This window comes from Carcharhinus amblyrhynchos, chromosome 9 (genome assembly GCF_965287045.1).
Source record: "Carcharhinus amblyrhynchos chromosome 9, sCarAmb.v2.hapA, whole genome shotgun sequence".
NCBI classification, from domain to species: domain Eukaryota; kingdom Metazoa; phylum Chordata; class Chondrichthyes; order Carcharhiniformes; family Carcharhinidae; genus Carcharhinus; species Carcharhinus amblyrhynchos.
This window is the reverse complement of record NC_137332.1, coordinates 30,267,628-30,286,429: the sequence shown is the minus strand read 5'-3', so window position 1 is coordinate 30,286,429 and position 18,802 is coordinate 30,267,628. Positions and strand designations below refer to the sequence as shown.

Genomic DNA, 18,802 nt, shown 5'->3' with positions numbered 1-18,802 from the left:
TCCCCCATCCACTCCCTGCAGTCCTGATGTCCCTGACCTTCCCCCAAAGCCCCAACCAACACTACCCCCACCCCAGCAGGCTTCCCCCCACCATTCACCCCAGTGGTCAGTCCCGATCAGCCCCTTCCCTCTCTTTGCCACTGATCACAAGTGCAGAGTGGCAGCAGGACCCCTCCCACCCCCACCGATCTCTCCCCACATAGGCCCCGCCCCAACAGACCCTGCCTGCCTCTGGCCCTGCCCCGTTGGCGTGCTTGGTGCCTGGTGGGCAGTGCCAGTGTGCTTCTTGGACATTGCCACTTTGTCCTTTGGACAGTGCCAGGGGACCAGGCTGGCAGTGTCCAGGGGGCACCTCTTTTCTCCTCGACCCCTTCACTCCAGCGGGATCGGGCTGCCAACTCCCCATTAGTGCTGTTGTGAACCCCGCTGGTGGGATGGGGGGGAGAGACCAGCGGCCCCGGAGATTCCAGTCCCAGGCCCATTAATGAAATGCAAATCAACATTTAAATATTTGAATCAGCTTGTGGCAATTTCTGGCATGGAGTTGGCGACGCTGGCAACCCAGGGCCCAGAGATGCATGGAGAATGTAGTGCCCAGCGGGGAGCCTGCTAAGCGGCCTCCACTGATGCCTCCTGGCCGGTTGCACTGCTAGGGCAGCTATGAAGGCTGGGAGAATCGCACTCTGTATTGGAGCAAGGGCCTGTCACTAATACTTTATGTTTCTGAAATACTCTGGTGCTTTGTGAGCTTTTTTGCATTTGTAAAAATAAAGTTTAAAAAAAACAAAAAGGAAAATGTAACTCTATGAGGAGAATATGACTTATTATCAAATTAATTACAAATTAAATTGAAAGCTAAGCTGAAAAGGATGATTAACTATTGTTTAGAGTAAGTATCTCGTGGCAACAGGTACTTAATAACAGATATGAACAATGATTAAAACCCAGTGGGTACATTTAGATAGGAAAATGTTCATGGCCTTTTCTCTGTTTCTTTTGCAGGCTGGTATTTACTGGCTCCTCCTCATGGATAACTATGCAGCTAGTTTCTCACTTGTTGTGATTTCCTGCATTATGTGTATCGCCATCATGTACATTTATGGTAAGTCCCAGTGGAGATTTATGCTGCCACTGTATAGCTCAAACTGACCTAATGTGAACATAGGCTGAGCATATCCAAGCTGAGCACACCTGCTATTGCTCGCAAAGCTGGAGCACCAAATATTGCTCTTTTTATAGAATCATAAAACCCTTACAATTCATAAGGAGGCCATTCATCCCATCAAGTCTTGTACTGACCACAATCCCACCAGACCCTATCCCCATAACCCCACATATTTACCCTCACTAATCCCCCTGACACTAAGGAGCAATTGAGCATGGCCAATCCACCTAACCTGCACATCTTTGGAGTGTTGGAGGAAACCGGAGCACCCGAAGGAAAACCATGCAGACACAGGAAGAAAGTGCAAACTCCACATAGACGGTTACCCAAGGATTTGAGGCAGATTGTATAGAACATAGAACACTACAGCACAAACAGGCCCTTCAGCCCACGAGTTGCGCCGATCACATCAACACCTACCAATCTATAGACCTATCTATAACCCCCAATCCCATTAAATCCCATAAACTCATCCAGAAGTCTTTTAAAAGACCCCAGCGAGTTTGCCTCCACCACCACTGACGGCAGCCGATTCCATTCACTCACCACCCTCTGAGTGAAAAACTTACCCCTAACATCACTTCTGTACTTGCCTCCCCGCACCTTCAATCTGTGTCCTCTCATAGCGACCATTTCAACCCGGGGAAATAGCCTCTGAGAATCCACCCTATCTATTCCTCTCAACATTTTATAAACTTCTATCAGGTCGCCTCTCAACCTTCGTCTCTCCAGGGAAAAGAGTCCCAGCTCCCTCAACCTAACTTCATAAGGCATGCCTCCCAGTCCAGGCAACATCCTTGTAAATCTCCTCTGTACCCTTTCAATAACTTCTATGTCCTTCCTATAGTGAGGTGACCAGAACTGTGCACAGTACTCCAAATGAGGCCTGACAAGGGTCTTATAGGGTATGCAAAACTAGCAGGCTTGAAGAGCTGAGTGACTTTTCTCAAAATATGATTCTTACATTGTCCTCCATTGCTCTTTGGTAAATCTCGTTTTGTTGGCAAAGTTTATGATGTTATCTGAACCCTTTGATAACATCACCGTGCTGTAGTTCATTGAAAGTTAATATCCTGCGTTCTTTGAAGATGGACATAAGCAAACTTCTAATGTTATACCAATCATGGTGAACCTGAGAGAACAGAAGGTCCAGTTATTTTTTTCATTCACTTGTGGGACATGGGTGTCATTGGCTGGCCAGCATTTATTGCCCATCCCGAGTTGCCCTTAGAGGGCAGTTGAGAGTCAACCACGTTGTTGTGGCCCTGGACTCACATGTAGACCAGACTGGATAAGGAAGGCCAATTTCCTTCCCTAAAGAACATTAGTGAACCAGATGGATTTTTCTGACAATTGATAATGGTTTCATGGTCATCAGTAGATTCTTACTTCCAGACTTTTTTTTGTTGGATTCAAATTCCACCATCTGCCCTAATGAGATTTGAACCTAGGTCCCCAGAACATTAGCTGAGTTTCTGGATTAACAGTCTAGTGGTGCCACTAGGCCATCACCTCCCCACCTTTTGCTGTACGTCACAACATCGATACATACACAAACAGAAAATTCTGGAAAATGTCAGCAGGTTTAACAGCATCTTTGGAGAGAGAATAGAACCAACATTTTGAGTCAGGGGTCATCCAGACTCGAAACATTAACTCTGTTTTCTCTCTCTATAGATGCTGTCAGACCTGCTGAGATTTTCCAGTATTTTCTGATTCTGTATAGATTCTAGCATCTGCAGTATTTTGCTTTTAACCGAATCAATACTTAACTGTTTCCAACAAAATTGCAAACTTGCACGTTTTATGTAAGCATTTATGGAGCCATTTTAGACTGAGAAGACCTCATGTAAATACTTCTGTAATACTTGTTCATGAAACAAACTCTATTTTTTCAGGAACTGAAATACCTTATGTTCAAAAATAAGATTTTAAATAAATGATTCAACATGTTGCACATTTCACAACATGATTACATTTATCCATTGAATGTTTTTGGTGTATTTTCATACTTCTATAAGAGATTTAGCTTGAGGGTCTCAGGCTGTTCCAGAAGGGTTTGGTCTATGAGGAGAGGCTGAATAAACTAGGCTTGTACTCGTTAAAGTTTAGAAGAATGAGGGGAGATCTCATTGAGACATATAAGATGATGAATGGGATGGATAGGATATAGGTGGAGAGGCTCTTCCCACTCAGAAAGGACAGTAGGACTAGGGGGCACAGCCTCAAGATAAAGGGGGGGCGGTTTAGAACGGAGTTGAGGAGGAGCTTCTTCACTCAAAGGGTGGTGAATCTCTGGAATTCTCTGCCCGTTGAGGTGGTGGAGGCTGCCTCGCTAAATATATTTAAGACGCGGGTTGATGGGTTTTTGATAAGCGAGGGGATTAAGGGTTATGGGGAGAGGGGAGGAATGTGGAACTGAGACACGACAGATCAGCCATGATCTTATTGAATGGCGGCGCAGGCTCGAAGGGCTGGATGGCCTACTCCTGCTCCTATTTCTTATGTTCTTAATATAAACTATGGGTGGAATTTTCCAGCTCCGTCCCCCGTGGTGTTTTCCAGCAGCAGAGGCAGCTTGGCATTGGCCGCCGGTGGCGTTATGTTTGCCCACCATGGGGGGGGGGGAGGGATTGCCTTTGGCAGGACCAGAAGATTCTGCTGCTGGGATGGGCTGGAAAATCTTGCCCTATTTTAGCTGATGGCAGACTCTGAAGGCTGCGCATTTGCAGTGCACAAGTTCTGTAGCAATCACGCTAACCAAGTGATAGCATCTGGCAAAAGCAATGTGGTTATGAATACAAGTTGTTTGGGGAAAACAAACTAGAGGACAGGAAGTTTTATTTAAGTCAAATGATTTCTTTTTATAAAAAGATTTTGCATGTCAGGGAGAAAGAAGACTGTGCTGATGACTCATCTGTTTTATTTTTAGCTGATGGCTAAGTTATACTTAGCAAGCTTCAGAAAGCATATCAGTTAATAGGCAGTAAAAAGAAAGCATGCGAACACACATGCGGCATTCCTGATCCAAATATGAATATATTTTAAAAAGGAATTGAATTTGGAAGACAAGCAGAAAGTTTCCAATTATCATCCAATTATCACCTATTAGCATGGTTTACTTAAAGCCTTAAGGGGCATACTTGTCAGAAGAAATTTAATTAGTTTGTTATCACCATTTCATGATGATGAAATTATAAAATTTGGAGGTGGAGGGTTAACAGATGAGCTGTTCTGGACACTCTATTCAGTGGATCAGTAACTGTTGTTTCTCTTGCTTTGTCAGGACATAATAACTATTTCCAGGATGTTCAGATGATGCTTGGCTTTCCGCCTCCAATCTTCTTCCAAATCTGTTGGCGTTTTGTGTCACCCAGCATTATTTTTGTAAGTAGCTGTTAGATATATAAATAAAAATGTTTTCAAAGCAAGTGTGAAGCAATGTGCTACATTTTCGCACGGAAATGGCATTGCGTTTAGCACCTCGTCCCTTCACCTCCAGAGTCTGGATTCGAATTTTATCCAGACTCAGGGATTCTATTTTCCTTTTTGAAAGCTATAAGGATGTAAGAATCAACAACTCTCATATACTGAAATGAGGACCCACTATTAATGTCACTTTACACCACAAAATTACCCATAAATTTAGAATCTCCATAATTAGAATAGGTCTTAATTTTCAACCATTTGGCATTATTTACATAGCTACATAGACTCATAGACATTCAGAGCACAGAAGGAGACCATTTGGCCCATCATGTTTACACTGGTCAACAAAGATCTGACTACGCTCATCCTTATTTGAACAACCTGCTAGAGCTCTTTGAGGATGTAACCAGCAAGGTAGATAATGGAGATTCTGTGGATGTGATCTATCCGGACTTCCAGAAGGCATTTAGTAAGATGCCACTCAAAAGACTGTTCCAGAAGGTTATATCCCAAGGGGTTGGGGGTAGAATGGTGGCTTGGATTAAGGATTAGCTGACTGAAAGAAAGCAAAAGTTTGAGATAAATGTGTCCTTCTCTAGTAGGTGATCTGTAACTAGTGGGGTCCCACAGAGTTCTGCTCTCGGACCACAACTTATATCATTGACCTACGAGCAAGGACAGATATGGAATGCATTTATTGCAAAGGGTCTAGTGTATAAAAGTAGAGAAGTGTTGTTACAATTGTATAAGGCATTGGTGAGACCACACTTGGAATATTGTGTTCAGTTTTGGTCATCTTTTTTGAGGAAGGATGTGGTGGCACTGGAGGCGGATCAGAAGAAGTTCACTAGATTGATTCCAGGTTTGAAAGGGTTGTCACATGAGTAGCATTGAGTAGCTTGCGCTTGTACTCGCTGGGGTACAGAAGAATGAGGGGGGATTTGATTGAGGTATGTAAAATACTCAACAGAATTGATAAAGTAAATGTTACACAAATGTTCCCCCTTCTAGAACAGTCTAGGAGAAAAGGTCATAGTTGTAGAGTTAGAGGGGGGGGGTTCAAGACAGAGATAAGGCGAAGCTACTTCTTACAGAGGGTTGTGAATCTATGGAAGTCACCGCCCCAGAATGCAATGGATGCAGAATCAATCAATGGATTCAAGTAAGAGATAGATAAATATTTGATCAAAAGTGGGATAAAGGGCTATGGGGAAAAAGCAGGGAAGTGGAGTTAGGATGAGATGAAGATCAGCCATGATCATATAGATGGCGGAGTGGGTTCAAAGGGCTGAATTGTCTACTCTGACTCCTAATTCCTATGTTCCTATGTTAACCACCTACCTGCTAACTAACTAACTCGCTGCCCTGCCACCTTCAAGGATCTATGGATATGCACTCCTCTGATCTTCACTACTTTCCAGGGTTCTAACATTCATAGTGTAATCCTTTGCCTTGTTAGCCCTCACACTTTTCTGGGTTGAATTTGCCACTGTTCTGCCCACCTGACCATAATGATGTCCTCCTCACTATTAACCACCCTACCAGTTTTTGGCTCATCTTGATCATATCCACTACACAGTCCGAATCATTAATGCACACCACAAAAAGCAAGAGCCGTATATCGTGGACACGGAACCCTGCCAGTCACAGAAACATCTTTCTACCCTCATCCTCTGCTTCCTGTCTTTCAGCCAGTTTTGGATCCAATGTGCCACTTAGCATTGGATCCCATGGGCTCTTATTTTCTTGACCATTCTGCCATGAGGGCCCTTATCAAAAGCCTTGCTAAAGACCATGTGGACCATATCAAATACATTACCTTCATCAACACTCCTGGTTACTGCCTCAAAAAATTTGACTAAATGTGTCAAACACAACCTTCCTTTAAATCCATGCTGATTAACCCTGATTTACAAAAAGGATGATTGGTTTATCAATTGAAAAATGCCGTTATAATACAGTGGGGTTAGAAATTTATTATTCTGAGGCAGGTGGTTGAGGTACATTGTTGAGATATACTTGGAAATATACTCTGCATCTAACCTGTTTATGTATATCCAGCCTATGATACTGACATGAACAGTAATTGAACAATGACCAGTGATGTGGGGGCTGAATTGAGCCACTACCACCTGTTTAATGCCCCCATTGAAGTTTGTATAAGGTCCTTATTGTTCTTTGGGAATTGAGAGTACAATTTTTAAGGGGGATTAAAGTGTGGAAGCTGACAGGAGAAATTCAGTTTTACTCAGCCTGGTACTAATAATTCTTTGGCTGGAATTCTCCAAGAACAAAACTAAATGCCCAACATGCAGGAAAACAGGAGTATTTCCCACCCATTGTTTGGGCGTACTTACCAGAATGAATCTTTGACACTGTGAGAATTGCAGAGTGCCTTAGTGTGATCCATGTTGGTAAGTGATGGGCAAGGCATATCCCTGCCCGTGAGGCTGGCAGCATGGTGCTGAGTGGGCCACTGCACATGCGGCGATCTATCACGAAGGAGGCATGCACACTGCACCCACCATCTCCCCAGTGTCAGCCACCTGCTCGCTGGCCTCTCTGTGATCACTGGCCTTCCCGACCCCCCAACTCCCCTACAGTTGGCCTACTGGGCCACCCCGGCCAGCCCCAATTTCCCCACCCTGATGGCCAGCCCTAAATGTCTTCATCCCTCCTCTCCCACCGATCCCGCTTGTAGACTGGCAGAGCAACCCCCACTGACCACCTTCCCAATAAGCCCTGCCTTCCCAGTGGGCTGTAGCCCTTCCACCTTGGCAGTGCCAGTATGCCCCTTGGGCAGTGCCAGGGTGCCATCCTGGATTTCCAGCACGGAGCAGATTGTGTTAAAAAAAACACTTGGGAAACTCGTGACCAGCTGAATGCAGCACAGCGGGCTGGGCGAATCCGGGCCTTGTCTCTATCTGTTTAAATGATGCACTACATTGCACCGATCCCATGCACTGTTCCCAGCCTCTGCCTATGTCATTTTATAACGAACCACTTAGGGAGGTGGCTGAAATGGTCTTGGATGACTCACTTTCCTTTCCCTCTTTCAGGAGATGCCTGTTAACCATCTCCCCTCACATCACAGCCAGGTCAGGAACTCACGCTGAGAGTGACCATTCTGTAGCACCATGTGCAGAAATGACAGTGTGCTATACTAGCCTGTACTGCTTCCATCCTACTGATTGTGCATTGCCAATTCTTACCAATAGCAAGTTCCATGTACCAATAAAAGGCTGATTAGGTAATTCTTTCATCAAGAACTCTCCTTTCCATTACCCACTGCAGTTAACTGATTCAGGATTTGCCCATGGGAGAGGTTGCTTCTAAACATATCCTTTTATGTGGTGAACACTATCAAGTGCTTTCGAGTAACTGTTGAAAATCTATAACCTTTTCATTAGCAGACAGGCATTACACGCTGAAGAAAATAGATTGCCTTGGGAGGGATAGCGTGCTCCAAGAATAATTTGAGCGTATCTAAATGAATGAGAAAAAAAAAATCTCACCCTGAGAAACATGCTCTCAAATAGAATTTATTTGTTTCAAGGTTGTTAACCCTTTAGATTTGGGTGAATTCAGTTGTATGTTTATTTAATTTTTTCAGTTCATTCTGGTGTTCACTGTGGTCCAGTATAAGCCCATTAGTTACAATGACTACGTCTACCCATCCTGGGCTATCACTCTTGGTATCTTGATGGCACTCTCTTCAGTAATCTGTATCCCGCTTTATGCCATTTGGAAGATATGCGTATCCGAAGGCTCCACATTTTGGGAGGTGAGTGGACTAAAGTATCAAATTAATTGCCTTACATGCACCTAGAGTAAGTAACATCATTTTTTAAAAATTCATTAGATTTGGTTTATTATTGTCACATGTATTAGTATACAATGAAAAATATTGTTTCTTGCGCACTGTACAGACAAAGCATACTGTGCATAGGGAAGGAAAGGAGAGGGTGCAGAATGTGGTGTTACAATCATAGCTAAGGTATAGAGAAAGATCAACTTAATATGAGGTAGGTCCATTCAAAAGTCTGATGGCAGCAGAGAAGAAGCTATCCTTGAGTCAGTTGGTACATGAATTCAGACTTTTGTATCATTTTTTCAACAGGAGAAGGTGGAAGAGTGTGGCTGGAATTTTACTGCCCCACCCACCATGGGAATCGGAGCGGGCGAGGGGCAGGCCACAGAAAGGTCCATTGACCTGGGGCAGAATTTTATGGTTTCGGGACCAGTGAGGCTATAAAATCCTGCCCAGTATGTCCAGGGTGCATTGAGTCCTTGATTATGCTGGCTGCTTTTCCAAGGCAGTGGGAAGTACAGACAGAGTCAATGGATGGGAAGCTGGTTTGAGTGATGGATTGGGTTTCGTTCATGACCTTTTGTAGTTTCTTTTGGTCTTGGACAGAGCAGCAACCATACAAAGCTGTAATACAACCAGAAAGAGTACATTCTATTGTTGAGAACTCTGTGTGAAGGATGCCATGCTAGTTTAAATGAGAGATGTCAAAATAAATCATAACACTGTGGTTAGATGAAGCCAGGCTTCACTCTTAAAGGCCTGCAGATTCCAGATCAAAAGGAAGTTCAGGAGTTCCAGTGAGTCCTGTGAAAGGTTGCAATGACAGTTTATCTGTCCCAAATGTTGATGGCCCTTTGCATGAAGATGTTCTTCCTTTTATACTCTAAACATTCCTTTCAGCAGCCTTGTTCTCGGATTCTGCCATTCTTCGAAGCAAAGCTCGGACAAACTTTATCCATACCACTTAATATCTTTCACAGTTTCTATAAATGTTGTGTCCTTCCCAAATGAGAAAACTTTGGTTTCTCAGTCACATCTTATAACTCAATTCTGTGATGCTGGAGATTAGCTGTGTGATCCTACATTCCACTTTCCCCATTGCTTCAAATATTCCCTTCTGTTTCAGCAATTGCAGGCGGCAGTCATGACTCAGCTGGTCGCACTCTCACCTCTGGAGTCAGAAACCTGTGGATTCAAGTCCTGCTCCAACACTTGAACACAAATAAATTAGGCTGACACTCTAGTGCAGTATCAGGGGAGTGTTGCATGATCAGAGGACAAAGAACAAAGAAAATTACAGCATAAGAACAGAGCCTTTGGCCCTCCAAGCCTGCACTGACCAAGCTGCCCGACTTAACTAAAACCCATTACGCTTCTGGGGACCATATCCCTCTAATCCCATCTCATTCATGTACTTGTCAAGACGCCCCTTAAAAGTCACTACCGTATCCTCTTCCACTACCTCCCCTGGCAACAAGTTCCAGGCACCCACCACTCTCTGTGTAAAAAATCTGCCTCGTACATCACTTTTAAAACTTGCCCCTCGCACCTTAAACCTATGCTCCCTAGTAATTGACTCTTCCACCCCGGGAAAAAGCTTCTGACTATCCACTCTGTCCATGCCTCTCATAATCTTGTAGACTTCTATCAAGCCTCCCCTCAACCTCCTCTGTTCCAGTGAGAACAAACCAAGTTTCTCCAACCTGTCCTCATAGCTAATGCCCTCCATACCAGGCAACATTCTGGTAAATCTTTTCTGTACCCTCATCAAGAGGTGGTGTCTTTTTTGAGACATTTAACTGAGGCCATGTTAATCTCTTTACGCAGACGTTAAAGATCCCATCTGCTAGGATTGCAGAGTTGCTGGCTGTTTGATTGGCCAGTAGATTTTGGAGGTGGGAATTCCTCCCCGATGGGGGCACAAGTCCTAATTTGAACCAGGGTAACTCAGCCAGGTGGCATTGGACCTCAAGCCTCACATTTGCACGGTTGGGGGAAAGGGGGGAGAGGCAAAGGGTAACCACCCCACCCTCCCCCGTCCCCAATCTCCCTATGTAAAGTCTAGCTTTATAATCAGAATTTCTATGACTTGCCAACAATGGCACAATAAGCCAAGCTTTTTATTTTAAATCCAGTTTTTAAATTGCTTTAGAAAGACTTCTTACTTGGGTGTTTATAATTTACACATATTTTTAGCTAACCACAGCAAATATTGGCCTATCATGATAGCAGCTAGAGTTGCTCATGATCACTCCAAATGAGTCAACGCCAGTTCTGAATATCCACTTTGAAATAGGTTTCCTTCCAGATGAATTGAGAGATTCAGATTAGGATGAGTAGTCTTGAATATTAAATAGTAGTTGTGTTCAAGCTCATTTGGTAAGTCCTTCATACAATGGTGGGAATTTCTCTTTTCTAACATCACCTGACGTAGCCCAGTAACCAGGTTCAGCCTGACCGAGTCTCTCTCTTGCCTTGCCAGCGTGTGAAGAATGCAAATAAACCGAGCAAGGACTGGGGACCGACTTTATTAGAGCACCGTACCAACCGGTACGCAACGGTGGGCAGCCCGTCCTACGAGTTCAATCTTGAAATTCAGCAACTGAATCCAGATAAGGAGCGAGAAAAGGAGCAACTACCAACAGAAAATATAGAACATAACCTCACCATACAGGGCAGCAACAGTTCTGCCAGAACACAGGAGCCTAAGGTGTAGTCAAAGTCCTTTTAAATCAAAGAAGACACTTAATTGGGTTTATGGGGTGAGGGTTGGTTGGGAAGTAGAACCTTTACTTGTGAAGAAAGGTTCTTTCCCTTTAATTTCTTATCTGATCTATGGAATTTGACAAGTAGTCAACACAACTTAATTGATTTTTTCAGGTATGTGTGTTTTCTTTCTTCTTTTCATTTTTTTTATAGATATCAATAGAATCTCATAACTTAATATTTAAACCTGATTTTTTTTCAGAAATCAGTTATTTTTGTTGTCATTTTGTGGAATGCAGTACTTTGTATACATACTATTTGTACATTAGTACAACTGATAGGTGATCAAAAATTTTCCCAGTCACAACATAGTTTTAGTCCTCTGACTGTTTGATTTCTTTTGAACATCTGTTTGTGCCTATCGACTCTACGCTATAGCACTGTGTTTTATCAACATCAAGTTTAATATCACGATAGTTATTAAGTAACAAAAAAGATGAAAGGATGATTAGCGAAAGAAGCTGAAGGTAATGCCCATTTTATAGGAAATGTGTGATTGCACATTTTAAAATGATCAACCAAGCCAAACTACCTTGGAGATACAAATTACTCTGATCACTGTATTTGATGGCTTTGTACCTTTTTGGCTGCATTTCTAATGTTTTGATATATAAATATGTTAACTAGAACAATTTCGCCCCCCCCCCCCAACTATTAAGTAGTTTCCATGGTAGCTTTTACAGAAGACGCAGATAAAAAGGTACATTACATATATTTAAGTCAGTTTTATTTAGCCATTTGTACAACTGCAGCTATTGGAGACAACAGACAATTGAATGCCTTTATTTATCCACTAGAAATTGGCCTGTCACTGAAATAACTTTTCTTGTTTGTAATGGCGCCTTGTCCATCAATACCACACTCAGATGTGCTGTACATTATCAGTACCACTGTAGAAGAGAGTCAATACGAGTAAACCAACGATACAGTGTGCATGTCCAACACAGTATCAGAAATGCATGAATAGTTAGGATTATTTGATAATATTACTGATATCTCAAATGTTAATTTTTTTCCAAACCTATTGGTACAACCTGTGACATACCTTGCCCTAGCGTTTACTTGATATGTACTGTTTGTGTGGAGATTAACCAACACAGAACAGTTGCTATCAAAGTTTTGCATGGATTTTAAGGAGGAGGCAGTGCTGCATTGATGCAACAAGGTGACAGGGACTGATAATGTGTTCTTGGCACATTAGACACTGGCCATATCTGCGGAGCTGCAAGCTGACACTATAGAAAGCCAGTTAATGTCATTATTTAGACAGTGCTTCTAGCCCATAGCACATATCATGTAGGAAGGGCAGTGGGATTCTGGAGGTGGGTTACTGGGTGGCAGTAGCTGTTAGAAGACATATTTGCCTTTCCAGAGTTGTCTGATTCTTTTTTCTTCAAAATCTATTTTGGAAAGATGAAAAAGCCAATTGGACATTAGCAGTCACATTACAGAAAATCTTAGAACAAAGAGGTGCCTGATGCAACCATTCAGAAATGGCAATGTGCCAATCAATTTTTCAACCAAGGTTCTATTAAGTACCTTTTTTAGAACAGGTGCTAAGAGGACCTGTCGCACTGGGTCTTTTATACAGCGCTGAAGAGGGGGAGGAGTTGGGAAAATTAGAAATGTAACTTTTACCAACCTGCTGCATTGGCACACTTGCAGACGAGCAATTGCTGTGAGAGTGAAAAATATTGTTTGAAAACAATGGGAGCCCACTCATCTATTGATGATTAGATGGCACCATGGATACCCCTTTTGACACATGAGATGTGTCTGATTCAGTTTTCAGGAAGACCTTTAAATCAGTATGTCAGCCCAGGAGATGGTACGTGAATTCCTCTGCCTGTGGTAGGGCCCCAATTGCCATTTTAATAGGCTCGTTGCCAACTCTGCATCCAGTTTAGGCAAGAATTAAAACATGCACCCTATATTTTAAAATAATGCGGACAAAAAGGGAGATGTTCATAAACCAGCAGAGCTTTGAGTAAGGAGAGATTGAACAGCACAAGCAGATGATATATCCTTTGCTGCTTTGAAACCTGTATTTTCCCACAAACCAACTTGTAACAAAAAAAGGGTCACCTTAATACTTAGAGCCAAAGGTGGCTTCTTAAAACCCATGTACAGTTGCATTGATGTGTCAGATTATGTGTTAAGTGCTTAAATTGTACAGTGTGCATTCCAGTCCTAACCTAACAAATCCAGATGGGTTTATGCCAAGAGATGACGTGCTTGGATCCAAATTTTGATCGGATTGGGAATTTCCATTTATTGGAAAGAAATGAGAATGTTCCTTAGGATTCAATTTCTGGAACAGATTATGTTTATATCGGAATGCTTGCATGATGGGAATGGACATGATGGGATTCTGTGCCTGGCTGTGATACACATTTATGTAGATTCCATTGCGTTTGCTTGATAATGTGAAATTTTGATTACATGGAAATATGTAATATAACGGAGTAGATATTGCCATTATGAAGCTGCAGATTAAATTGCCTCTTTCCTTGTTCTCCTTTCTATACCTTTCCCTTTTCCATTCTGTCCTAAAGCCACTCACATCATCAAAATTTGTTCTTTTATACTTTTCAATATGGGGTTTAATCTAGGCCGGGCAGTTGACTTATCAGCCTTTATAAATCAACAACGTGCGTATATTGACTGCAGTTGAGGGTAATGTTAGCCTCAGAGTCAGAGATAATTGGCCCAGATCCTGCTCCAGAGACTTGAACACAAAATCTAAGCTGATTCTCCATTGTAGTACTGAAGAGGTGCTGCCGTATTGAAGGTGCCGTCTTTTGGAAAAGACGTTAAACTAAGGCCCGTCTCCCTCAGGTGGACGTAAAAGATCCCATGGCACTATTTTGGAAAAGGGCAGGGAGTTCAATCCAATGTTCTGGTCATCATTATACTTTAAAAGTATATTGTTGGCTGAAAGGCACTTTGGGACGTCCTGAGGCTAAGAAAGGTGCTATATACATATATATGCAAGCCATTTGTTTTTGATCTAGAAGAGACCAGAAAGAAGAGTGTCCAATTAGACTCTCACCCGTCAAGCCAACTTAACACAACTGTCATGCCTCCAGGCCATACAACATCTTCAATCATGTTTATAACCCAAGAGGGAATAGTTTACAAATTACAACCAAAAAAAATCAATATGTGTTCTATTGTACACCTGAGATACATATACTGGCCATTAACTCATATTGAGAAAACCGTAGCCCGCAATTCGCTGACTTTCATTATCAAACAATAGGGAGAAGTATGTTCTGCACAGTTCCCTTAATCGCACTTTTTATCAATGTAAGGAAGCTAGCTGAAGATGGTTAAAGTCTGCACTTCCTGACCCAGTGACTAAGCTATTATAAAGTTGATATATTATTAATTCATTAGTATTAACATTCAATGGCAAACCATTGCTTAAAGAAATCTGTTTGTCGGGTAACGAAGCACAATGTGTGGGATGATTAGAATTAGTTCAGCAAGAGTTGACTGGTAAGAATTTGGTTTGACAAGGGAATACTTAAACAGCTCAATAAAATTTGACATATACATCAGTTACCAGTTTGCTTCATTTCTGCAGCAGTGAAAGTAATTGCCAACCAAGCCAGTAAACATGTCTTTCACCAGGGCCAGTGCTGCTCCATTCATAGACACCAGAGTTTAGATTTTCCAATCTGTGTTATTTTAATGCCGGCAGTTAAATCTTGTAAAATTAAATAAATGAGTCTTACTGGATTACCACTTGCACTAAAATAACACTGAATGGAAAATTTAGCTTCATGTCTCCGCTTATTACATAACGTTTGAAATGTTGCACATACATCCAGTGTGACATCTCTCCCGAGATGATGTTTGCACTGCTACAGACCTTGGACTGTTCAAACCTAGAAAACATTGCAGCAACGCCACATGACCCCTTTCCTGGCCCACAGCAGAACAGATTAAAGGGTCACGGGTATCATAACATATCCACGTTACACGCTAATTGATATGTCTTGATTTGGTGAGAGGTGGGTGGGGATGGTTCGATAATGACGTTCAATCTTCAGTGAACGCACTCAAGCATACACCTTTATAGTTGAAGCAATGATCTGGATTGAACCGTGTTCCTGGTTCACGTTAATGTTCTCATTCCTCTCTGTTCCATTTGTTTTCTGTGCATGCACTTCCTCTATCTTTCACAATTATCAATCCTTTCAACTTTCTACCTATTTATAGCTGTAAATATGTAGATTTGTAATCTATCAAGTGTTCCATCGCACCTCGCAATTGTCCATTCCTCTCACCTTTTCTGAATAGCACCTTTGTGCATTCACTCAGTAAAGGTTAATGGAAGAGACCTTTGTAACCCGTGCTTCCTTCCTACCTCTGACTTTGATCTATATAAAACACTCATGCTGTATTTAATGTGTGATTTCAGTTTGAGCACCGCCTTGCTTTCCTGTTTAGATGTATGTGCTGGAAAACAAAGGAAGTTTTTCCTTTCCAATGTGCCAATAGCTCAAATGATTGTGTACACAGTATTTTCTTGATAGTGTATATTGTTTCAAGTGACTGTAATCTGTAGTCTTCTATGAACAGTTTACTTGATTCTTTCAGTGTTTAGGAGAAGAGAGAAATATATATTAAAGAAGCTACTTACTTGTGTAAATCTCTTTCATTCAGGGGTCAGTTGCATAAACCAGACATTATTGATTCCTGTAAAATGCTCACATTTCAATATCAGATCTGATTTTGGTTCTGTTGTTCGTGGTTCATGACTCTGTTTTGCTTTTTGTGGCATTTAATATAATCACATTCAGGCTCTTAAACTACTTATCACTGCGATGAAATCACAAACTGAGTGAAAATGATTTATAATCAGTGGGATTTCCACTAGTCACACCACCTTCTAACAATATCTCTCACTGTAACTACCTTGTAACAATGCCTCTCATTACAACCACCTTGTAACAATACTTCTTATTACAAATAATCAGTTGGAACAAACTTCCTTTCCACTCTATTTCTGGGACCCAGTTGTTGCTGAATTAAGTTTCAAATTGGATGGTGAATTTTAATAAGTTGAACAATCGCGATAAAATGCACTTGGCTAGTTCTCATCTCCCCATAGCTAGTTGCTCAAAAGAATGACTCAGAGATTACTGCAGGGGGAAGTGTCAGGTTCAAGGGAGGCGATGGCCTTGTAGTATTATCGCTAGACTATTAATCCAGAAACTCAGTCAATGTTCTGGGGACCTGGGTTCGAATCCTGCCACAGCAGGTGATAGAATTTGACTTTAATACAAATATCTGGAATCAAGAATCTATTGATGACTGTGAAGCCATTGTCGATTGTCAGAATTCTGATTCGCTAATGTCCTTCAGGGAAGAAATCTGCCATCCTTACTCGGTCTGGCCCACTGTGACACCAGAGCCACGGCAATGTGGTTGATTCTCAAATGCCCTCAGGGAACCAGGGATGAGCAATAAATTCTGGCCAGCTAGTGACGTCCATGTCTCGCAAATGAATGAAAGAAAACAGTGGCCAAAATCTCCCGCCCTTGTTTGTATCTGGAATTTTCCAGTGCCAGTGAAAGTGAATGCAGTTTTGGCCGGATGGCCAAATTCTCCATTCTCACTCACAGTAGGTCCCACCACAGAAAAGTCCACAGAATCCCACCCAGTATGCACAACTGACTGAAAGATTTGGACATGTTAGGAAAGTGTAATGAAGTTACATATTTTAAGCACCGGAGATGGCAGAGAGAACCAATCTCTTTCACTATCATTGAGTTGCTAGGCTTGGTGACTTGATTTTAATCTTTTACCTTAGCCCTGGGCCAGCCCAGGAAAAGAAATTAGAAGTAGGAGTAGACCATTTGTCTTTTCAAGCCTGCTCCGCCATTCATTTTGATCATGGCTGATCATCAAATTCAATATCTGAAGCCCCCTTCCCCCCATCTGCCTAGTCCTTTTTGCCCCAAGAGTTATATCTAATTTCTTCTTGAAATCGGACAACATTTTGGCCTCAACTACATTCTGTGGTAGTGCATTCCACACATTCACCACCCTCTGGGTGAAGACATTTCTCCTCACCTCAGTTCGGAAAGGTTTAACCCTTATCCTCAAACTATGACCCCTAGTTCTAGACTCCCCCAACATTGGGAACATTCTTTCTGAATCTACCCTGTCGAACCCTGTTAGAATTTTATAAGTTTCTCTGAGATGCCCTCTCACTCTTCTAAACTCCAGTGAATATAATCCTAACCAATTTAGTCTCTCCTCATATGATAGACCTGCCATCCCAGGAATCAGCCTGGTAATCTTTTTCTGTACTTATTCTATGGCAAGGACATCCTTCCTCAGATAAGGACACCAAAACTGCACACTATGTTGCAGATGTGGCCTCACCAACACAATTGCAGCAAAACATTCCTATCCCTATACTTAAATCCTTTCGCTATGAAGGCCAGCATACCATTTGCCTTCTTTACTGCCTGCTGTACCTGTGTGCTTACTTTCAGCAATTGATGCACGAGGACACCAAGGCCTCATTGAGTATCCACCTCTCTTAAGTTACACCCATTCAAGTAATAATCTGTCTTCCTATTATTGCTACCAAAGTGGATAACTTCACATTTATCCACATTATACCGCATGACCTGATGTCCATGTGAGATGAACATGGGCTGACCTCATCCTTAAGTTTTAAGTTTTTAAGTTTATTTATTAGTGTCATAGTAGACTTACATCAACACTGCAATGAAGTTACCATGAAAATCCTCTAAAAACTTAAAAACCACCCTACTCCTCATGGCCAGAAGCCTACCATACACACGTACTCCTAATTTGATATAATCCTGCATCAAATCTCACTCGGTGGCTAGCTGAAATAGAAACTTGAATGATTTTCCCCAAGCTTGTGTTTTAGCGAAGACGTGGAAGATTAACCCATACTATGCTTAACTTGATTCTGTTTTGAGACCAACAGTGTATCAAAATTTGCATTCCCTGATTTAATACGCTCCATCTGAATTGGCAAGTGAGAACAAAAAAGAGCAAAACATAGTTGCTGCTTGATTTTGCCACCTCCCAGTGGCCGTGTGGCTGTTTTTATGCAACAGACCCTACATCCACTACAACTGGTAGTGGAGGTCTGCTGTAGCGGGGAGAGGATTTATCACAGGACAGCTTATGAGCACAGTATTCGTTACAACAACAAATCTGCTGTAAATTTTATTCATTGACAAACTGAAACCCAGCAAAGCTTTAAAATGGAACCTGTAGATTCCAGAGATTTTATTTTATAATGTGTCAAAAATGTGAATTAAAAAATTAATTAACCAGCAGTGTTTTTTTTACCTGTTTGTTTTTTTCTTTGATGACCAAATTACATTGTGCTTATTCTTGTGTTGTGTCACCAGAATAATCAGGGAGCCAGCTGCTTTACTTCCCAAGAAGTGTGGCATGTAAAATCTGGAAAGAAAGACATTACTTAAAACAAAAAGTGTGTTTGTATGTCATTAAAGACAACAAAATTGCAAAAGAACCAATGTTAGTTCTTGAGTGTTGATGGCAGCAAAACAACCTGCCCATTTTTTGGCCTGAGATCTTGTTCAGAGAGGCAATATCACATACCA

The 18,802-nt window shown here is 41.9% G+C and overlaps 1 protein-coding gene across 2 annotated transcripts in view; it reads left to right on the top strand.

Annotated features, from left to right (window-relative positions):
• The window catches only part of slc6a9 (solute carrier family 6 member 9), a 236,032-nt gene extending 217,521 nt beyond the window's left edge, over positions 1 to 18,511 (top strand). For both annotated transcript variants that reach the window (XM_080195388.1, XM_080195389.1), the window contains exons 12-15: positions 1,003 to 1,102; positions 4,452 to 4,552; positions 8,208 to 8,378; positions 10,888 to 18,511. In XM_080195388.1, coding sequence (XP_080051514.1) covers positions 1,003 to 1,102; positions 4,452 to 4,552; positions 8,208 to 8,378; positions 10,888 to 11,121 — 606 coding nt within the window. In that variant the 3' untranslated portion in view covers positions 11,122 to 18,511. The remainder of the gene's footprint in view (positions 1 to 1,002; positions 1,103 to 4,451; positions 4,553 to 8,207; positions 8,379 to 10,887) is intronic.
• The last annotated feature ends 291 nt before the right edge of the window (positions 18,512 to 18,802 follow it).